Source organism: Lepidothrix coronata, unplaced genomic scaffold (genome assembly GCF_001604755.1).
Source record: "Lepidothrix coronata isolate B3197 unplaced genomic scaffold, Lepidothrix_coronata-1.0 Scaffold128, whole genome shotgun sequence".
Taxonomy (NCBI): domain Eukaryota; kingdom Metazoa; phylum Chordata; class Aves; order Passeriformes; family Pipridae; genus Lepidothrix; species Lepidothrix coronata.
The window spans coordinates 2,629,463-2,653,363 of NW_016690308.1; the positions used below are offsets into that span (position 1 = coordinate 2,629,463).

A 23,901-nucleotide genomic window follows, 5' to 3' on the forward strand; every position below is an offset into this window, starting at 1 on the left:
TGTAGCATGGTAATGGGGTTAAACTCCAGCAACAGAATACTGAGGCACTGTAAGTTGACTGGGAAGACTGAAATCTGCACTCTGGGAGGGGTCACGTGAAACAGGAGAGAGAATGGTTTGACAGAAGTGAGCTGGGATAGACAGAGGGACTATTTGACTTTGACAACTTCCTTCCCTTTTCTACATGTCCATATGATCTTGTGCTTAAGATCCAGTCACATCTTGTAAGAAAAAAATGACTACAGAAAGAGATGTACATTGTGTCACAAGTACACACTGAGATTTTTTAAACGAAATAAAATTATTTTCCCCACGATGCTGACAGATGTACCAACAACATTTAAGTTTTGAGACCCGAAGCCTGAGAGACTAGTCAAAGCCCAGAGCACTTTAAAACTTAACAGATTACTGCTATTACCCAGAATATTCCAAGAAGTTCAAATCTGACGAACATCCTGAATTTCACTGTGTTGCTCTGCATCTCATCTAAGGTAGAAATTCAGCACTGCATCTTCCAAAACTGTACATTTGTCTACTCCCTGTCTTAATATCTACTGCTGACACACAAGGCAGGAACAGTCGGTATTTAACTTTAAGGAGGTCCGTGAGTTTGCCTGCAGCTTGCACTCTCTAAACAACAGGAGTGAAACAGTTACAAGCAGCAGAGCAATAAAAAAAAAAAAAAGAGGGTATGCAGGAAAACTCACTTTTTCCCCTGCCATCAACACAAGTTCAGAAGTGCTCTGACCCTCTTTTATCTGTACAAGACCATGGAAAAACAAACCTTCCTCTTTCTTACTTTTGCTGTGAAAAAAGTCCCAGCCCTCTTTATGGCATTACAGCCAAGGTTTTCACACATGAAACTCCTTATCCTTCTTCACAAAGTCTGCTTCCAGCTTCATTTTACTGCTACTTCCCCTCAACTGCAGGTTAGTCAGATTTTGAGAATGTCAGATAGCAGGACACAGGAGAACACTCTGCCTTCTGAAGATCCCCCCGGTGAAAACAACTTCCACTAAGAAACAGGCAAAATTACTACGCTTTTATATTGTATTAAATATTTCTAAATTAAACTTCACCTTTAACAACTGACAGGCAAATGCCCATCAAGTACCAGAAGTGGAAAGCCAGGGTAAAACCCTTAACGTTGTTACATCCATTTGTCTCACTGTAGGACTTTTTTCTTCAGAAATTCAAAGACCACTTTGAGCATTACATCTCCAAATTAAAACATAAACAAGAGACAAAAATGCAGAATCTCAAACTTCTGCCTAAACTGGGTCCAAAACCAGTCAACTGGAAAAACTAAGCTATTCCTATTAACTGCTCTATTTTTTTCATTATGGTAGTACCTAAATCCCCAATGAAAGGCCGGATGTCACTGCACTCGAAGTCATAAAGTGCCTGACACAGAACAAAACAAAGTTAAGACTTAACAACCCCTTTTAGTGAGCACAATAAGGTTCAGAATAAAATCTAAACCCACCGTGTTCTAAGGACATGAAGTGCTAGAAAGGAGAAAGTCAAAGGTCCAAGGAACACATTTATTGCTGGCAGGTGGACAAAACTTCCTTCCTCCATGCAACTCAAGAACATGACACTACTGAGACCTGGTCTTTTCATTTGGTCATTCCCTTATACCCACAATAAAGACTTCCTGAGCAATAGCCATTGAGGGCTACATTCCCACATTTATTGCTACAATTTAGTTATGGACTGCGTCACTCTGTTGTTTTATCTGTTTATTTCTCTTCTGGGTATATCTAATAACGTCAGCTCTTAGAACACCCTTTTAAAAACCCTATTTTCAGATGGAAGACAAATTTTCTAATAGTGCAATTTCTCCGTGGGAAAGAACATCAATAATGAAATGTTAGGTTACTTAAGCCTGAAAATGTAGCTAATTCCAAGCTATTTTTTGTCACAGTCCAAAGGAACCGGGAGAGAAGGTTTACAGATATGTGACATAAGCAACTGTACACTCCCATCCTGATGACGACAGGACAATAAACACATTTATTATGTCCAGACACAAAAGACAAAAATCACTAGCCTAGATCACACCACAGAGACAGAGATGCAAAGTCACACACCTTAAAATACCAGGTATAAAACAGGAATTTCGAGCCACTGAAGCATATAAAGACCTGAATTCCCAATATGGACACCTGGATTTTCACGTCTACCACCTTTTGTTTTCCATTACAGACACAACTACCTGTTACCTCATTGCAAAATGAGATCTCATGCCTGACAACACTCCTTTCTAGTCCTGGCACTGTTTGTTGCCATCACCTGCTTGTATCTGTACTGAAATGTAGTGCTCTGTTTAAGCTTGTCCATATACAGAATATTTATCCTGAATGGCCTGAGAAAAAGATGTGCAATTTTTTTTTTCTATAAAAATAGCCATTGTCACCATTCCTGTAATTCCAAGAAAAGAACTGCCAGGAACATAAACAAAGATGGATAGTAATAATTGACAAGAAGAGGAAGGAATGAGCCATCCATATGCAAAATACAGGCTCCAAACAAGTTAAAAAACAGAGACCTCGCCAAACACGAACAAGGGTCTACCAAAGGCAAGGACAGACTATCCCAAAAATGTGAATATTAACACTATCTGTTTATAAAGTGTTATTTATAATACAGTATTAGGAGTTATTCCATATTTATTCCTTATTTAACTTTGCTAGAAAAGGCGGAATAGGCCATTCTACTCTGAGCCATCCTTCCTCCCTTTAGTGCACTCCAGTGGTTTTCCTGGCACCTCAGGTAAATAATGTATCACCTGCCAGTTAAAATGTTTTGAGTCTATCTGATAATGGCTTTCCTGCAAGTGCCTATGAAGCACAAAATAGCCACAGGGACAGGAAAACTGCAGGCAAAACACATCCTATCATTTTAAAAATTTAAGCCGTACCTACTTGAAACAATGTTTAATCCCTCGATGGCATCTATTTTAACATGTTTCCTATAGAATTAATTTAATTTTGAACTTAAAAGGATACGGCAGGAGAGCTCCACAGCGAACAGACAAGATCACCCAGGAAGGCTGAAAAAACCAAAAACCACAAGATGTTAAAAACCTTGGTCTACATGTACAAAATACAAATTACCTTCCAAGTTCATACTACACTAGTTTTAATATGTAACATTCAGCTGGAAGTCGAAGTGTTTCACAGACATTGTAGTCAGTCTGCAAAAAAGGCTGTTCTCATTTATTTGTAAGAGTTCAGGTAAAGACAGCTCAAAGGTTGAGCAGCAATATGGGAGCAAGACTCCCTTCTCTTGTGCCATTTACAGTATTTATTCATCCTCTCCCTTTTTTTTTTTTTCAGTTCTCCCCACCCCTAAGAAAAAATAATTAAAAAAAAACCCTATGTATAAAACCCTGTCTTACTCTCATCACCGAGGAGTCAGGAACCATAACCTTGTACAGAAAGTTTCTGAAGACAGAGCAATGCTGGCGGTGAGCAGAGTGATGGCCCCTACCTGACAGCATTCTGGGACAGAAGGGCTCAAAGGGACACAGGGAGGTGGCAGAGAATGGAGGAGATGTAGGACAGTGGTCCCAGTGCAGCAGACAAGGAAGAGTGGGCAAAGAGTGGCGTCACATTCAGAATGAAATTACTCTTTCTCAAAAGACAAGTAAAAAAATACACTGTGGCAACTGTGTTTATGGTGTCACAGTTCTTGCTGTTCTCTTTCCCTTTTAAGGCAGCATACAAAAAAATGAGCCAAAAACATTTCATTCTTAACTCCTCAATCCTCAAGAATTTCTCTTCCTTATTCCCTATAACCAGCTACTTTTGCCTCTGGCTTCCATTCCCTTAACACTTAGTCTAATCTTCTTGATTACAGATCATGCTGTGATGTTTTCAGGTCAAACTAACTGACATTAGTGACAGACTTGCTCTCATTTGGCAAATGAGTTAGCAGTTAGCAGCAGTTCTGAAGAAAATTGAATTATTTCAGTAAATGGCATTAGAAAGCAGGAAGTGCTCTTACGACACCGATGTCCTCCCCTCACATAACAGCGGCAGCAAATCTTCTTGTTTGTAAGGTTAAAACTACGCCAAAAAACACTTCAGAAAAAGGAACTAAACATTAATCAGCAGGCCCACTATAACCATAAGGTCTCCAGCCAAGCACCTTTCATTTTTCAGAATTAATTCATAGTTCTACACTCTCAGGTGAATTCTCATGACATAACCTATCAAAATTCTCTACTGTCACCTGTAACCCTGCTGAAAAAAATAACCCAAAATCATGTACCCAAAGGTACTAGCAGTGAAATTCTAGTGTTATTTCTTCTAAGCTCTCTCATGACTTCCAGAGTGACAAGTTCACATTTTCAAACATGAAGCCCAGAATTTTTCACTGGAAAAATCCCCCAGTATTACAAGGTAGTAACAAACTACTGGTAATTCCAGTGTGAGGAAGAAAGAAAAAAAAACAAGAAAAAACCCTTTAAAAACTAAAATTAAGAGGGAAAAATCTATTTTTCCACAAGTTCCTGTAGTTTAAAATTAGCATAGTACACATATGCAGAATCAACAAAATCATTTTTCACCATGTCAATTATATGTGTTTGAAAAAAACCCTCAGCAATCTACTACTTATTCTAAAATGAGGTTTTCCATTGCCAGAAGCTTGTAAGAACCTCCCCATCAGAAACATTTCTAAAGTACAGCCAATAGGACACCATCCCACAGATGACTGAAGGAAGAATCTGGGGGGAAAAAAAAACAAAGCAGAAAACCAAAAAACACCCAAACCACTGACAGATACAGAGGAACAACAGAAAGGAGAGAACAGAAGTGTAGCAGAAGTCTATCAGTCAGGATAAAAGTTTGTGCAACAAGAATAGAAGATTTTTGAATGTATGTTTCATTTGGTGATCATCCAAACATGAATATTTTGTTATAACAATGAAGTACCCACGTCAGTACTTTGACAGTATCATGGATAAGTCGTTCACCTTTACCACAGGGAGATCAAAAACTTCACGAGATTCTCCAACCTCTGGATTGTCCCCATCTTCTGAAATAATATGTGAAGCCAGTGCATTGTAAGAAACTTCCTTCGCTTTCCCAGCCTTCAGAAGTTGAATAACCTAAACCCAAAAGAGAACAGGGAGAAGTCAACAATTTTTAGCACGTTTTATTTGAGAAAAACATCACTGCAAGAAGACACTAACACTGGAGGAATGAACATGACCTTCTCCCTTGGTTGTCCTCCCGTAGGTGGCCAGCACTTTTTCGGAAGTTCTGAATGCATCCCATTTAAAACCTGATTGCCAAAGGTTTACATCTCTGCATATTTGCATCATTCAATTTGAAGATTTACTTTCCAGAATAATTCGGGCTTTGGTAGAAATCTGGAAAATGTCAATACTTTTCCAAAACATATATTCCTCAAAAAACATCTGAAAACAATTTTCTCTCAGGCAAGGTACGAAAACTCTTCTTCACAATGTTTGTTTTTGCATATGGTTGCTCTGGAAGTGTTTGAATATTTTTTAAAATAAGAGGTTGAATTTTAAGGACTAAGTGATTAAGAGAAATACAAAAAAAAACCCCAAAACACTAGAAAACCAAACAAGTAGAACAAATGCCCCCTAAGTTACTACCACAAAGAGCTGGAATGGATGTGTCTCACTCCACTGCTCTGTCCTCAGAAAATGCAGAACACCTCATAACTAACAAAGCCCATCTCACTCCTAGTTTTGCAAGGCCCATACAGCAGATGCTGGTTTAAGAGTTCAGCACACTCTCAGCTCTGTTGTAGAGATCTGTGTGATGACCCTGACCCCAAAAACCAGACTTTCATTTCAACAAAAGTAACAGAGAAGGTAGTGGGGAGTAGCGGGGAGGAAGATAAAAATGTTTTAAAATGTTACAGTCTAGAGTTCAAAAGCTAAAAATGAAAATTAAGATTATCGTTTCATTTTCCTCTTATTATTCAGAAATAATGATTTAGCAGGACAAAACTGGTTTGATGCTTATCCTCCAAAAGCTGCCAGGGGCAAATGCCTATCCCTGAAAACATGCTGGGGACATTCCCTTCGTAACAGGATGCTCTCCTCACAACAGTGAACAGCTGAGAGCAAGGCACTGCATTCATCAAACAAAATATTAATTAATTGGTCCTTAAGCAATTACTCTGTACCCTATAAACTCACCAGGACAGAAAAGCACTGAAAAAGAGACTCTCTCAAAAGGTGGCATCAGGATGTTTTATAAAGCATCTGTGCTAAGCAGAAAAACAAAGATGGAAAAATCACCGCTCCAGAAGGAGACAATTTCAGCACTTCCTGACTGAAGTATCTGACTTTAAAATTACACTAAAGAAAAAAAAATCAACTTGTTCTGAAGTGGATGAATATGTGATATTATCAAATTACAAAATAAATACTCTAAAATAACCAAGAAAATTGATCATGAGCTTGCTGTTCTTGCCACCACAGCCTGGAACAGGAGACAATGTTTCCATTTTACACATCAATCTCCTACATCAGGAGACACTTTCCTGCATGAAATCCAGTTATCCACAAGGTAACACGGGACACTATCATTCCAATAAATAAAAATAAAGCCCTTTTGAAAATAGTAGGTATTTAAGAACAGCCCCAGCACATGAGCTCTTTGTCTCACACAGCTCTCCCTGAGTTACAATCCCATTTGACTGTTTATTTAGGGGAAGGCTAAAAACAGGAATAAACATCATGAAAACTGAGCGCCCAAATCTGACAGTGTCAGAAAGAAGCTGCAACTAATGTGCTGAAAGTATGAACATTTTTGTATCAAAACCATGTTGCATTAAAGAGCTCGTGCAAAGAGTCTGCTTATAACAAAAGTTACACCAGCTTCAGGTACAAAATTTAAACACTACAACCATGACAGAAATAATCACATGATTATTTCATAAAAAGGAATTTTTCTAATTCAGCTCATGTCAGCTTCAACTCTCCTCTCAGAACAAGTGACTTCTTCAGATTAAGTAGTTCCTGGACTGGAAAGTTATGCTGGTACAATTAAAGAACTTCACTTATACTTGTATCAACCACATACTTGTAACCAGAAAACAAAATGCTGAAAAGCCCTAATATGAACATTGTAAAATCCTGTACTTTAGGTCTTAGTTTATACCCACTAAATGAAATTTTATTTTACTGGGGGGCATATAAATTTTATCTTATCCTCTCCCACTAAAATCTGTGTTGGATGAAACAAGAGGAATTGTTCAAAACTAAAAAGTAAGACAATGGGCATAAAAAATAAATAGAGCAAGAGACAACCAGAACCAAATATTCTGTTCAAAGTCCTTGTGCTGCACTGCATTGCTTCTATCTCTTTCTGAATCAAATACTGATTTTAACTGGTGTTCCCAAAACACGAGGGTTTGAGTTTATATCTTTTAGGAAAGCAGGAAAAGCACTTATTAAAAAAAACAGAATAGCAGCTGACATCTACTCATCACCCCTGGTAAGGTGTGAGCAGCAAAGTGCACATCCCAGTGGAATGGATTTAAAGTTGAGAGCCAGCAGCCCTACTTCTCCCTCATTTGACAAAGAACATCCAGGCACAATTCCAGACTTTTGTTTCCCTTAAAATTTACGCTGCATATGCCTTAATAGGCAGTGGGCATGCAGTTATTCACCTGAATAAATTATTTTTTTCTTACTCTTGGATTTGTTTTGATTACCGTGCTCTACCGTGCTTTACTTGCGCTAAACCTGTTTTAATATTTATTAAGGTAACTGGTTTTCCGTGAAACCGTTTGGAAATTTAAGCTGATCAAAGTGTACTCCTCCCCAAAAGATAAAAGAGTAAACTTCTATTCAAAATCAAGCTGGCATCTGCTTTTATATGAAGAAGTAAAAAGCGCCAAATATATTTGTAATTTTACATCAGTAATGGGGCAAATTTCACTCTAAGAACTGTTTGATTTAGAATTTCTGTCTCGGCTCAAAACACACCCAGTAAATGCTCCTCTTGTTCAGGTGTCCCCAGGGTACCACAGGGGTGTCCTGGTCTCTTCTGGGACAGAGTTAATTTCCTCGCAGTAGCTGGTACAGTGCTGTGTTTTGGATTCAGAATAGGAATCATGTTGGTAACACACTGATGTTTTGGGTTTTGCCAGGTCGAGTTCATCCCAAGTCAAGGACTTTTTTTTGTGTCTCATGCTCTGCCGGTGAAGAGGTACAAAAAAGAAACTGGGAGGGAGCGTGGCTAGGACAGGTGACCTGAACTGGCCAAAGGGAAATTCCACACCACAGAACATCATTCCCAGTATATAAGCTGAGGGAGTTACCTGGAAGAGGCCGATCTGGGTTCAAGAAGGGGGGTCTGGCATCAGTCAGCGAGTGGTGAGCAATTGTATTGTGAATCACTTGGTTTTTATCCTTTCCCTTTTTATTATCATTATTATTTACTATTACCGTTATATCTTACCTTGTTTTCAATTATTAAACTGTCCTTATCTCAACCTACAAGTTTTACTTTTGATTCTCCTCCCCATTCCACTGGGCAGGGCTGGGGGCTGAGCAAGCAACTGCGTGGTGCTTAGTTGGCAGCTGGGCTTAAACCAGGACACAGGCTCCCCACAAGAGCCGTATTTCTTTTATCATAATAGGAATAAAAACCATGTCAACCTGTCAGTGCCAGTGTCTCCAGGTCACTTACAGGCCTACGAGGCTCACTGAGTGCCAGTGCACGAGGCTAAAGGAACCCAACGCTGAACTAAGACTTTACTGCAGCAAATACCAGAGGAGCAAAGACTCCAACTTCAGTTGCAGTAACCTGCTTGCACGGAGCTGCTGTCCTAAAGCGCGATATGGTTCGCTTCAAGCACCTGTCTACTTGGACACGCCACAGAAACTTTGTTTAAACCACCTTCGCACAGTAGGACCGGGTGTTATTCACTGCAAGGCCACCTGCACCACCCAGGGCAGGGGCAGAAGGCTGGACGGACACTGGGCAGCCCCTTCTGCTCCTCATCCCCCGGGGAGCCGGGCAGGAGCTCAGAGACGCGCCCGATCCCCACCAGCACCACCCCGGGCGGTCCTGGGGCGGCACCAGGGGCCGCGCCGAGGCGGGAAGGTCCGTGTGGGAGGGAAGAGCCGGTCCGGCCCCCCGCGCAGAGCCCTCCCCACGGCCTATCCCCGTGTCCCTGTGCCCGTCCCGACCGCGGGCGCAGGGAGGGGCTGTGCCCCCGGGGCGCCCCGGAGGAGCGGCGGGCGCTGCCCTCGCTGCCCGCCCGGCCCGGCCCGGCACAGGAAGTCCCTCCGCCCGCTCCTCCTCCGCTCAGGCGGCTGCGGTGGGGCCTGCGCGGCGGGGCCGCGGCTCCCATGGCGGCGGCGGCGGAGCTTCCCGCGGGCACGGCCGGGACCGGGATCGGGATCCGGGCCGAGATCGGGACCGAGACCGGCCGCTCCCCCCGCGCCCTCCCTCATGGCCCCTCACGCGCGCGACCCCCCCCCCACTCCCGCCCTTTCCCCGTGAGGCGGCGCGAGCCTCGAGCCCGCGCGTGGCAGGCGGACGCTCCCACAGTGCCCCCCCATCGGGGGGGGGGGCTGGGGCGCTCTGAAAGAGAAGGCGGGCATGATCCGAGGGGTGACCCGGTACCTTGGGGTCGATGTCTCCCACCACGAAGAACTTGACATCTTTGAACATCTCCTCTGGGACTTTCAGCTCCTCCTCGTCGTCCGCCAACATGGTCCCGGACGGCAGCACCGGGCGTTCCCCCCGCCGGCTCCCCGCTGATCCCCCGCGCTCACTGTGGAGAAGCCGCCGGGGCCCGGGTCTCTCCTGTCCCCCTCCCCCCGCCGAGCCGCCGAACCGCGCGAGCAAGGCGCGCGCTGCGGGACACACCATTCCCCGCCGGGACGCAGGGGGGGTGGAAGGGAGAGAGGAGCGCCGCCAGCACGAAGCGGCCCCCTCCGCCCGATCAGCCACCACCGCTGCCGCAGGGCAAAGGCCGCTTCTGATGCACGGGCTCTATCCCTGCTACTCTCCCTCTCTCCGAACCGGGTCGGGAAGCAGCTTCCAGGCCCGGCGCTCCCCCCGCGCGGAGTGCAATGGACTCGCCGCGAACGACAGAGGCGGGCAGCGGGGATACCCGGCCCCGCCCATTGGCGAGCAGCGCGGGCGGGGGGGAGGGGAGCGCGCGCCTCCGGCCCCGCCCCTCAGGGCCGCCCAGGTCCCGCCCCCTCCAGGCCCCGCCCCCTTCCTACCAGGCCCCGCCCCATCGTTCCCGCCGTGAGGGGACGGGGGCGATGGCGGCGGGTTCCGCGTTGTGATGCGTGTTCCAGCACCGAGCTCACTACTGAACACACTGCCTGCTCCCGAAATCACGGAATAGAGTCATTCAGGTTGGAAAAGACCTATAAGGTCACCGAGTCCAACCGAAATCAGAAATTTTTCCCTCACAAGCTGACTCAGAGCATCCTTCTACGTTCACAGTGAACCATCCACGCCTAGAGGGGGATGTGTCTTACCTGACTTTTAAGATAACAGAAAACAGAAATCATCACTTTATATCAGTTATAGAAACGAGCACTTTCACAGCCTGGTTCATCTGGCATATTTTAAACATCCCTGCATTGACAGGGGTGTTTATAATACAACATAAACATAATATAAAATATGATATTGTATGTTAATTTATAATAATATATTATTTTATATAATATTATTCTAATAATATATATTATATATTATTTAAATATTGCTCCCATCCTTAAGTATGATGTTATGAGGTGACACTGAAAGGCTTATTGAAATAAAAATACAGGACACCTATTGTTTGCCTCCTGCCTGCAAGGCCTGTCTCACTTTCCCAGGAGAAAACTGGATTTCTTTAACTTGTGTTATTCTTCAAACTATGGCAGAAACCATTAAACGGTTTACAATTAATTTATTTACTTTTACTGGATATAATTTTACTGGATAAAGTTATGTATCCAGTTTTATTTATCAAATTTCACTGGATAAAGTTATTTATCCAGTGTTCGGGGGGGAGTTGTAGGGAAATGTATAGTATACAAGTTCTTAGCTTCCTTCTCACCCTTTTTCAAGGAAGGTGCTTCAACCACCTTTCTCCTGCTCTTCTGGATCTCCACATAACGTCTTCCCCTTTCTACTCCAGCTATATAAGAAATACCCAACCTATCACCTGTTTTTCCCCTACTCCAGAAAGGAATCTTACCCTTTGATTGCAGGTTTTACTGTTTCGCCCACCCTCCCAATTGCAATCTACTTTCTTAAGTTAAAATCAAAGTAAAAAGTCCTTAACATTTTATATGATACACTTTTTTTTTTTTTTTGGTAGTGCAGGAAAAGAAGTAGAGATAACCATCTGCTTTTAAATCCATTTTTTCCTTTTCATCCAATAATTCATACTCTCATTTCACTTTTTATCTTTTCTAATAACCCTTGTTTAGAGCAATTTTCTTCTGTCCCATGCATTTCCTGGACTGTCCTTGAAAAACACTTCTCTGAGCCTTGCTTTCCTTTATAGCCACTCTCCAGGCCCCTAAGTCCAGCCTTTGCTTTCTTAGTTCCATAATTTTCACTCTTTCCCAGTCCATTTTTGATCCGTTTTGACTTCTTCACACTAAATTAGAACTACTTTGACCTAAATCTTCATTCACCTGCAGCAACATATTTTTCTTATTCTTCTTGATCTATTAGATATCATTTACACCATTGCTTCCCAAGTTTCCCTTCCTGTTGGATTTCATTGCCTCTGTAATCATCTGCATCCTCCAGCGCTGGTAATTTTCACCTCTTTTCTTTGATAAATATCGCTGTCTCTCAGGTTTCTGTTCCACATTTTTCTCTGAGTTCTTTTCATGTCATTCATTACTTGGCTTCATCTTTCTCAGTGTGATTGCTAAATTGCCCCTTCTCACAGGAATTACTTTCCTTATATCTAATCCCATAAACTGTCACATACTCCCACTCCACACAAAGAAAACCAAAGTTTTGCCCTCCAAGGGGTTTGTCCTCTTAATTTTCCTCCTCAGACTTTTTTCTCTGTTACTGTAATGAGTTCTCCTGGCTCTCCTATCCTTTAGATTTTTCGTAGTCACATCATTTTTGGTTCTTCACACAACTCTAAGATTACAAGTATGTCAAATCAGGCATTATGCTAATACTGACAAAGAGCATAATGCAAACAACCAGCACACATTTTGCACAATAATGCCCCTTCCCAAACCTTCAGATGGAGTTCGTGTGCTATTGCAGCAACAGGTGGGACAACGTTGGATCTTCCATTTGTTCAGCTAGTCAAATCAGAAGAATATGAGATGAACTTGATATTTTAAATCACAACAGTTTGAAAATTCTCTAGCAATACAAGTCAGATTATGGTGGTAATGTGTGTATGTCATGTTTATGTGTGTGTGCCAGCTGAGAATACAAGTACAGCCTCACTTACTGGTTGGACCTGGAGACATGGAGCAGCAGCAGCCTCACCTCAGTCCTGTGGGATTCAGGACAATATGTTTTCTTCCAATTATTCATTCTTCCCCTTCACTGTGTTTCAGATAGCTTTGCAGCCTGTCCCTGTCACATCACTGGACCTGTGCCCACCTTGTCACATGGGATGCTCAGTCACATGGTGACACGTTCCTATGTTGAGCCAAGCCACTGTTGGTAGGTCTGGTCACAGCACACAGGGATTAGACTAGCAGAAAGGAACTTAACTCTTGCAAAAAAAGGTTCTGAGAACGCAGCAGAACCTTAGTATCCCCAAGAAACATCCATGAGCAGACTCTTACTTTACATAAAGCTTCTGCTCTGATGCAGCCTCAGTGTAATTGCCATGGGAGCAACCACGGGCAAGGGTCAATTATGCCTTAATACTTTTATTTCTGAGTTTAGTTATTCTGGTGAATAGACTGAACAGAGATGGTGCACATCACCATGGTTCACAATGATCTTTATAGCACATTATCTGTGCTATAAACACAACAAGCACGGTCCCTGATTTAACTATGAGAGCTCCGTACACAGAACTTTATGACCATGCTTCCAGAAAAACTGTAAAGTGATCTAAAGTTTGTAATGGGTGTTGCTTTCATGTAGTGAAAGCCCACTGAGCTGGCAAGATTTGTGCAGACAATTACTCTTTGCTTACATAAATGCCTTATTTGTGTGCAGAAATGATTATATGAAAAATTCATACGCACCTACAATATCATATTTAGGCATAATTGCTTGTGAAAAAACAACAGCTTGATTTTTTTTCTCGCAGTTAATTAAATTCAGAACTTAGATTAAATTGTATATTTGTTTAACTCCAGCGAGCAGAAGGCTTTCCAAGTCCTTTGTTAATAATACATACTTGTTTGGTAGCAGCTGGCTCTCTAGATGTTACTTTTCCAATAAAATATATCTTCACAAAGTACCCAGTGTTTTACAGAAAGATGTGTTAGTTTCAATGTGCCTGGAAAGTTGCTGAGAATCCCAGAAGGCTTGCTGCCTGCATTATCACCGTTCCCATTTCTTAAAATGAATAAGAATCTGTTTTTTAATCTGAATCAAAATGTGCAAAACAGGTACACAGAGGGCTCTGCTTTGGCTTGAGCTGTCTATGCATTTTTCCTCTTTCCTTCAGTGGGACTGCTTGCAATGGCAAATATGATTTATAATTAAAAACTTTCTTTTTATCTGTACAGCAACACTGAATCCTAAAAGGCTCCCTTGGAACTGATGGTTTCATTTTCCATTCTCTTCTAGTTCCAGAACTGCGCTGAGAATCCCTTGTCATTTGCTTGACAGTTTTCTTTTTTAATAAAATTGTTTATTTTATTTTTTTTTACAAGTGCCAAGTAGGAAGTTATACCTTTACTATAATTGTGCATAAATGAGTAGGGGAGGAGAATGGTCTCATTAGCACATTTTAGAGTAAGGGCAATTTTTATCAGAAGTGAGGCATAGTGTTAAAGGAGGTATACTCCTCTGTATTACCTGCTAAGGAATGTCTCTGGCATATCAGCCCACAGGGAAAGGTGAATGAGATGTTGTGTGTCACATTGCAAGGATAAAAAACAGCCCTAAGTTGCAGCTGGGCTGCTGTTTATTGATAAATAAACTCTATTTATCAAAATAGAGTTAGTGGGGAAGTACACAGAGTAATTGCACCAGTTACCCTTGGCTGACACCACTGCTGCTCCAAGACCCTCTCCAACAAGTGTGACATGGACTGACATCATTACAGGTCTTGCTTGAAGTAGATCTACTGGGAGGGCTGCATTGGAAACTGCTAAAGGAATTAAAGATGCAGACTGATGCAGGACTCGTCAAAACTGCCGAGTTTCCACGCATACAGGTGAAAGGAGCTGCCAGGAGGGATGGGGAAAGCAGGAGGGACCCTCACTCAATCCTCCTCCTTTAAAATTTCTATAGATAACTTTCTCAATACCTTGTTCTAGTGTTGTAAAAATTCCTTATTAGTAATATTAGGTTAGAAGTCTTTCTTAATATCATAGAATGGTTTGGGTTGGAAGGGACATGAAAGATCATCTAGTTCCAACGCCCAAATATCTGATCTGTATCTTCTGTTCTGTAAATGAGACCGATTCTTTCTTTCTATCTTTCCCTCAGACTACCAATAACCATTTCCATATAAATGACATACATACATACCTACCTATACATATATAACATTATAATACTTTCTTAATGAGTTCTGGACCTGATTGTATTGCACCAGGAGAGAAGAATGCAAGTACTCCCAGCAGTCTGAGAAAGAACAAATAATTTGTCACAAATAAAATGTGATACTATAATTTGTAGGCTTCATTCTTTGCATCTCAGGAGAAGTCTTTGCTTCTGCTCCAATTGAGGAACCTACCAATTTCTGTGTATTTTCTGAGTTTGAAAAAATTCGTTTGTGAAACATGGTGGCTAATTATCCCTGTAGCGCTTCTTTGTAAGCTCATCAAATTTGCTCCGTTTACAGGCATTCCTTTTGGGTAAATTAGTATCAGCAAAACAATAGAGAATGAAAATTTTCCTTTAAGCCTGGGCTTTCATTCATGCAGGCTTGAAAAAAAGTTTATGAAACCTGGACTTACTAAAATGTTTTTCTAGAAAGGAACAAACTTGGTCTTATTTGTGCCAGATCTTTATTACGTAGTTCCTCCCAACCTTGGTCTTATTTGTGCCAGATCTTTATTACGTAGTTCCTCCCAACTCAGAATATCCTGTGATTCAAAGAATGCTAACACTTGTATTTCTTTCTATGTTGTTAATGGATAAATGCAGAAAAAGACAACTAAAGTTAGTGGCATTGAAGAGCATGTTACAGAGGAGTGTGAAGAGTGAACCTGGGTACTGCTCTGAGATGAGCTCCAGTTATCATTTATGGCTTTGTACTTGTGACTACAGTGAAAACCCTAAATCTGTGCTGATAAAACATTTACATCACATTGCTCTCCTTCTGTATGTAGTCCAGAAAGTTAAATATTCGTTTTACTCATCCAGAAAGAAGAATGGAGACAAGACACTTGCCTGAGGATGCGTCTCTGTGCTCACAGAGAAGTTTCAGTGTCTCGGGGATGCCCCGTGCTGACCTTGCTGAGAACAGTCTATTAAAAAGGGTTGGTTTTTCCACAGGTCATACTCCTGACTCAGTTAATCCAGTGCTGGCCCAGTGCAGGCAGCGACTCAGGGTTCCTACTCTGGAATAGGAGACGGAGGGCAGCAGCTACCCAAGCCCACCTGTGCCACCAGAGAAATTCGTATGTAGCCACTGGGTCTTAGTGCTAAAACCAATGAAAAATATTTCTGCCAGGAAACTTTCCCTGACTGACGTAAAAACACAGCAACTGCATCATCTTCGGAGCAGTTCCTCCAACTTATGGAGTGTAAGGCCGGAGGGTCACTTAGATTAACCTTCCACATGGAGCACTGGAAGAAGAATTGATCATTCCATTGTTTGTCTCTGAAAACAGCCACAGTCTGGGAGCGCATTTCTGGTTTATGGCCTTCCCAAATGCTAAAGCTTAAAGCAGCACTTTCAGGGTAGCTGAAAGCTGTGCCTGCACATCCTTAAAATGCAGACACAGAGGCAGACATGGTTATCTGCCTGTGCTAGGGTACAAACAGAGAAGCTGACTGTATTTGTCACACATTTGTGGTTGCAGTTTTGGGAGGCTCCCAGTTCTTACACGTGGATGTGAGTCCACTATGTAGACTAGTTATTTTTGCCAGGTTGAACTACCACGTTCTTTTTCTGTGGAAGGAACCTGATTTTTATTTCTCACGTGTTTTCAAATGAAATTAACAACTTACACTGATCTCCTTGAAAAATATGTTCTGACAGCATTCTGGTAACAGCCTCGAGGCCAGAAGAATCCAGTAGGTCTTCTGGTCATCCTTTCTTATTATTTGCCCTTAAATTTCACCCCAAACACTCTTTCTATGAGCTGAGCTAATACTGAATGCTGATTCGAAGACATCAAGAGATGAATCCACTGCTGCTCTTAATTGATCCATCTTCACAGGACCCCAGAGCCATCTTAATTAATTAAAGATTGATATCTAGAACTCTGCCTCTTTAGCATGCCAAGCAGAAAACCTTATGAAGGAACACATTTGTTACTTAGGTCCCTAATTGTCTGCCACACTTCAATTAAAAAAAAAAAATTATTGGTTGGGTATCTAGAGTATGTCTGTTTGAATGATCTCTACTATTCAGTACTAACCAGGAGCTGGGATTCAAACAAATGAGTGCCACCATCAAGACTTTCTCATTAGAGCTAAGCTGAAGACAAATGCAGGCATACTGCTTATACTCTCAGGCCAGTCCTGGCTCTAAATCTTTTTTTTTTTTTTTTTAATTCCAGGAAGCTTTCAGGGAAATAAAGACTCTGTAAGTACCTGAATGTTTTGGATAGTTGAAAGGTAATGCTCTGTGACATGCTGGAGCTCCCTCAGTAGGAGCACATAGATCTCTGAACCAAGAAAGCCTACCACTGATTTATGTTTCAAGGTCTACTCTTCCATGAACTGGCTGAGGCTAAGTAAGGTTTAAGTTCACAGTGTGTCTGCTTCAGTGTCCAGTAAGGTCTTTCACTTCTACCATATCCCTGACAGCTCTACAGCCCAGTCAGATATGGATGAAATTGCCCAAGAATTGGGGAAAAGGAAGGAGCTCCACACCACACACATGAAACTGTGATCACATTGAAGCTCTTCAAGACACCAGGGTACAAAGAAGCTGTTTCTTTTGATTTTGGCATAGTACAGCCAAACTTGTTAGTTCTCCTGTGTACTTAAAGGACTATCCTCCTGAAAGGACCATCCTAACCCTTAAAAGACCACTCTCCTCCCTAATCATGGAGGCTTCTGCCATATTCATGTCAATGTTGCTCATTTTTGATCTGTGACACTGTGCTAGATACTCACAGATTTAACCTTTGAAGAAGCCACTGAAAACGTCTCTGGGTCTATTCAGAGCAGCCTCAGGATCCCAGGACTTGCCACATCTGAATTCTCAGCGTTGCAAATGGAAGAAGAAATCGTGGCATGAGGCAGCAAGACCCAAAGCTGTAATGATCTTCCTTCAGGGAGTCAATTGCTGTTTGCCTTATGGCACGTGTAGGTGATTACTGTGTGAGGGCCAGGATGCATTTGTTTAATGTATCCTTGAACTCTATTACGTTTTCCACTCATCTTGCTAGAGCCTTATCTTCAATTACACTCCTCTCCACATGCCCCAAGCTGTTATTTGTTACAAGACCAACCTGACCCTCTTGTATCCAAAATGTCACCGAGTTAAATCAAATTTTTATACTTTTCAACTTGAACAGTTATCTCTCGATGCACATAACAAACAGATAATGAGATCTGCATTTTATTAGACACAGTGGAGCTCGCTGATGTTTAACTATTAGACAGAACCATCTTGCTGCTCGCAGTTACAATTACATTATTTTTCTCTGTGGCTGGATAGCCAGCAATTGATTTAACTCATTCTAAACGTGTAGTGTAGTGTTTTCCTTAGTGTTGTTTGCATTCAAAGAACTGGATACATTTCTACACGTTTCCCCTAAAAGGGAAGAGACTTTTCCAAAGTTACATTTTTCTACAGTCTAAGCTTTTTGCCTCAAAATTTTTTTGACAATTTTCCCAAGCTTTATCTCTGAGTCAGGGATGCTCCAAAATCCCATTCTCACCTTCAAGCATATCCTCGAACCCTGCTCATTTGGATAGGACTAAAGCACATGCTTGAAATTAAACAGCCATGAATGAGGATGCGTTCCTGAAATAAGTCCAGCTAAAAAATGACCCACTGGACACATTCCAGTGGCTTCCATACCCACCATCTAGCTGTAGTGCTCTACACATTCTGTGCTTTATGTGTACATGCTCATAATTTATGATTCATACAGTGGTCATAGTGATTAAATGGTAACAGCACCTAAGTGGGATTTTAGGCCCATCACAGAACACAGGAAGATCTGCTCTCCCCAGAAGAGCCCAGATACCACGTGGCTCTCCTCCGACTCATACGCTCATAAATAATGCAGCTGGTAAATATCAGAAGGTTAGATCCCCTCACTGGTTTTGTGTCCGTGCTCCTGCTCTGGCTCAGCGCAAGAGAAGGAAAAGAGACATGCAGGGAGGTGGATCTAACTCCCTTTATAATTTAAGGCGACAAGAACAGAAGCAAAATGCCATCATTCACTATAGCTAAATTTGTGAAGGGTAATTTGTCATAATAGGCTGCCTTAATTGCTTACTGAACACACCTTGGAGACTGGTCTTGCTTTTGTACAGCAAAAGCTCACCCATGTCTGTCTTCACTCGAAACGATAAAGGATATAAAAGATACTGGAGGAGTATTACTATTCAGATGAAGAAAAAAAAGCTTGATTAATATAGAGATGTCTTTCTGAGATTTACCAAGCAGTCCACAGGATTTAGATGTCTATATTTTAGACACCTCAGTTTTATATAAAAAAATCTTATTACATTTCAAAATAATAATCCTCCTTGAAATGAACGGAAGGGAAGCATAGATTGCTTCAGAAAATCTATTTCCTCACCTATTTCACTGTCCACAGAAAGCAGCTGCCATAAATTTCTATAATAAATGCTAGGCACATGGATGGCTAACTCTGTTTGCACAGCCCAAGCCTGTGCAGTAAACCACACCTCTGTAAAACAGTCCAGCTGGATGTTCAGCAGTATTTGTTTGCAAGATGCACCCTAATGAACCCTCTGTGGTTCCCCACAACCCATGGTGCTCTTTTGTAACACTTGCCATTAATCTGAGGCTGTAATGCTATGTTTAATGGGCCAGGCCTCTCACTGGGCAGGAGGGATTACCTGGGGAAAGGACATGGGATTTATGGTTCCTTACAGTCACAGCTGTTATAAAATCAGAAAGCCTCCTTGAAATGGAGAACACGCACTGTGAAGAGGCCATTTGTCTCTCTGCATCTTCCTCATGATGTGTCAAGCCCGGGACTCCACTTGCAGCCTCCCATCAAGACGTGGCCGTGCTGCAGAAGGAATGATGGCAGGAGAAGGACTGAGCACCAGCAGACAGACTGGCTGGAGTGATACCAAAACAGGAGGGATGGGAAGCATGTGTGTGGGCAGCTCTGCAAGACTCAGACTGGTGCTAGGACTCAAAGCCAAGGGACAGGAGATGTCGTGTGTGTGAATGTTGGATGAAAGACTTTAAAACATGTAAATGATGGGGTTTGCTTTGGTGGTTTTTTTCTATTGAGTTATTGCTCGTGATTACAAAACTGCATTTATAACCCTACTGCCAAGTCAGTTGCTAGTGGTGATGTAGTAAAAGCTGTCCGTGTTAACTCTTCTAGTGCTCAGTAAAAGACAGAAAAAAGGAGGGGCAGGAGCATACAGTGAAGATGGTGAAATGTGTGGAGGAGGAAGGACACTGACAGTCTGCCCAGAAAGCTTTGAAGGTGTATCAGGTCAGATGAGGAGTCCTTTTAAAAAACAGTGGTTTCTTTGTTTCCAAAATGAGATTCAGATTTTAAATACATGAGCCATCGTCTGTACAGATGAATTTAATGAGGACACCCCAGGAAGTATGCTGACATGAGACCCTGAATAATTCAGAGGTATCAAAATGGAAGATTTTTACTAAATTTACACTGAAATTCTGATAAAATCATAAGAAAAGTTTCAGTTGAAATCCCAAAATAGAAGGTAGCCTCAGAAGAAGTAGAAAAAGTAACTACAGAAGATGAACTTACAGGAGCCACCAGCTGACCAAGTCCAGCCAGGTCCATTGGCTTTCAGGTCACATTCTGAAATCTCTTCAGGGACAAGAATTATGCAAAACATTGCATCTACCCAAAGGCACCTGAAGGAAGGGAAGGGAGGGCTCTTAAAAGAAAGGAGAAACTCCCTGGTGTCAGATGCCAACAGCTCCCTCCAAGCCCGGTGGCTTCACTGTCAGACAAGGCCCAGATGGGCACACAGCCGTACCCCAAGGTGACCCAGAGATGCTCAGGCCCTCTTACTGGATAGGTTTTCCCAAACCCAGCTCTTGCATGAGCATATTCCCAGTATTACATGTCATATTCCCGAGCTGGGAACCACACTGGTCCACCACCTCTGAGCTGCAGTCTACCAGCCTTGATTCACAGACCAGCAGCTGGAAAAAAATCAGCTATTTTATAATAAAATGTATTGCTAGACAAATAAGAAAAGTCTGGCAACATTTTGCTGTCAAAGCAGTGAATACTGGTTGTCAAAAATAATGATGCTACTAATAAAAACCCTTGTGAAAAACAGAGAGACATTTAGACACATTTATACAACCACTTTCGTTCCGTGTGTTCAGAGAATTTTATAGCTGTAGCAAGAAGACTGCTTGATCAGGTAGCTGCTGTGGTAGAAGGAACAAAAATAAAACATTTCTAACATGATACTGTCAAATTCTACAAGAGAAATTATGTTTGGGGACTGTTAAAAATGGCTGTCTTTGTTCAAAGAGCTGGAGAAGTTTGCTGGCATGCAAACCAGAGGCAAAGTGTTTATCAGCCTACAGGAGATGTCTACAAGGACTTTTCTTGCACAGACATGAGACTAGACTCATTTTAGCTGCAGACAGAAAGTGTGTGGTCACATCCTACCATTTGACTTTCTCTAACTTGTGAATAATTCCTCTGGTTTGTATGAGCCTCTCACTCACTGAAATAGCAACACAGATATGAAATATAAATAAGAAAAATTCTACAGGTTTCCCATTTTCTCTAGTGACCAGTCATGTTGCACAGCTTGAAAATACTGGGAATTTACCTAACTTAAATTAAGAGCAGTTCTGCTGCTCTGTGTGACCTGAGCAGGCAGGAGCAGGGAAACACCCAGATACTCCAAAAAATCAGGTGGAGGAATATTCCACAGCTGGAAGGAAGCAACATTGGAATATGAACCTGAGACAGTCATCAGTGGTACTGAAGCTAAGAAGGCTGTACAACCATGCCAGTGCTTCCTTTGGCAGGTAGGGATGTGGCTACTCATGGATCTCCAGGGAAGAAGGCAACAACCGAAGGCTGTTGGAGTGGAAGAAGAGAAAAGATATCACTTGATGATGGCATCAGTGGTTTAATTTTTGCACATATTACCAACCAGTTACAATAACAAAACCAGTCTTGAATGCTAAAGTTAGTGGAGGTTTGGGAATAAGGCAGCCTAACCTATGGAAGTGGGTTGCCCAATGGGCATGGGAACACACACTGACAAGGAGCCAAAGGAGCCTAATGGGGGTGAAAGCAGGTCTGTGAAAAAAAGTTGAAGAACTTCTTGCCCAATAAACTTAGAGTGTTTTCAGTTCTTATTGTGGTACGTAGATCCTAAAATGTTTTGCCTCTGGAGCTTGAAAAATCGCTTCCAGACTATGGATGGATTTATGTCAACAAAGGTTCAGAAACCTGCCACTTGCAGGGAAGCAGGAAGGTAACCTGGAAAACACCACACAGCAGAAAAACTCGTGTTCAGCCTCACATTATCATAGACTTTCCTATAGCTTCACACCTATACAAATTATCTGCCACAATGCATGAAGCTCAAGATAAACAAACCTCTTCCACAACTCGGCATACGGAAGAAGGATTTGAACTGAAATGGTAATTGAGTTTTAGAGACCCATCCATTTGCTGTCATCATGCCATCTGTCTCCCTGGCAGAGTCCTGACAGTTTGCACTGGCAGCTTTGATTGCCAAAGCTCATGTATTAAGTTAGATTTACCTAGACTTCCCACACAGAGTTTCTTATTTTTCTATGGCCTTGCTATTCTAGATGATTCACAGAACTGCAGGATACCCCGTACTCCCAGAAACATAATATATTTTGGTATTTTTAAACTTCCTTTTTTCTTTTTTAAATCAGAAATATGGGTAATTTTCTACTGTGGTTTGCAAGCCACCTGTAGACATCGAGTCCATCAGAGTGTAGAGAAAGACTTACTTCTCAGGGACTGACCATAGGTGAAGGAGATCACAGGTGCTGGTGTATATGTGTTAAGCATTTGCTACCACCAAAGTAATAAATGAAAACTGTAGATGCTTTATGAGGGCAGGAACCCCACGAGGCAGGCTCCAAGTTATTGCATTACTGTCATAACTACTCACTGCAGAGCACCTTTGACTAAAAGCCAATATGACGCCTAATGTAACTCTGCTGACTCCCCTGAAATTACACAGATGATTAATGTTGTCCCTCAAGGTACGAAAGAAGCGATAAAATTATTTACATTTCATTTCTTTACACAGAGTGCAACTCTAACTGCGACGGTGAATGATGTGGGAGTCATCCTCAGGCTTTATTAAAGTTACACTCCAGCTGGTCCTCTGACCATGAACATGTTTTTCACTATGCAAGAACAAAGGGTTTAATTCCAGCAGGGGTTTATTTGTGTTGGGCAGAAGACAGATAAGCACTCCTGGCACTCCATTTACTGAGATCTGCATAGTAGTGCAAGGTAACAGAGTCCATCCTCCCTTTAGGTCACAGGGATTGTGGCCACATTCAGGAAACACAAGCATTCACTTACCACTGAGTTTACATGAGAGAGAACTATGCTCTAAGCAAGACAGACATGAAAAGAGGCTGCACTCTTGAACAGCTTCTGTTCTTGTTCTGCTTTGTTCCTGCTGTAGAATTTAACAACATTTCAGCTATGTCATTAAAGTCATTGTCCTGGTTTCAGCTGAGATAGAGTTAATTTTCTTCTTAGTAGCTGCTACAGGGCTCTGTTTTGAATTTACTGTGGGAATAATGTTGGTAACACACTGATGTTTTAGTTGTTTCTAAGTAGTTCTAACGCTAAGTTAAGGACTTTTCAGTTCCCCGTGCTCTGACAGCGAGCAGGTGCACAAGGAGCTGGGTGGAAGCATGGACAGGACAGCTGACCTGAAGGGGCCAGAGGGATATTCCACACCACAGAACATCATGCCCAGTATATAAACAGGGAGGAGTTGGCTGGGAGCACCAATTGCTGCTTGGGGACAGGCTGGGCACCGGTCAGCAGGTGGTGAGCAATTGCGTCTCCTGGGTTTCATTCCTGTCCCTCTCTCTTTTTTTCATTAGTAGAGTGGTATCATTAGAATCATAGAATCATAGGATCATTAAGGTTGGAAAAGACCTCCGAGATCACCGAGTCCAAGCTGTGATCAATCACCACCTTGTCAACCAGACCAGGGCACTGAGTGCCTCATCCAGTCATCCCTTGAACACGTCCAGGGATGGTGATTTCACCACCTCCCTGGGCAGCCCTTTCCAATGCTTGATTACCATTTCCATTAAGAAATTCTTCCTAATGTCCAACCTGAACCTACCCTGGCGCAGCTTGAGGCCGTTTCCTCTTGTCCTGTCACTTGTTCCCTGGGAGCA

The 23,901-nt window shown here is 42.3% G+C and overlaps 1 protein-coding gene across 1 annotated transcript in view; it reads right to left on the reverse strand.

Moving 5' to 3' along the window:
- PAXIP1 (PAX interacting protein 1) overlaps nt 1-9,825 on the reverse strand; it is a 33,613-nt gene extending 23,788 nt beyond the window's left edge. Inside the window, exons 1-3 of the mRNA XM_017826542.1 lie at nt 9,633-9,825; nt 4,985-5,119; nt 3,012-3,055 (exon numbers count right to left, since the gene is read on the reverse strand). Of these exons, the coding sequence (XP_017682031.1) occupies nt 3,012-3,055; nt 4,985-5,119; nt 9,633-9,722 (269 nt within the window). The 5' untranslated portion in view covers nt 9,723-9,825. The remainder of the gene's footprint in view (nt 1-3,011; nt 3,056-4,984; nt 5,120-9,632) is intronic.
- Nucleotides 9,826-23,901: the final 14,076 nt, after the last annotated feature.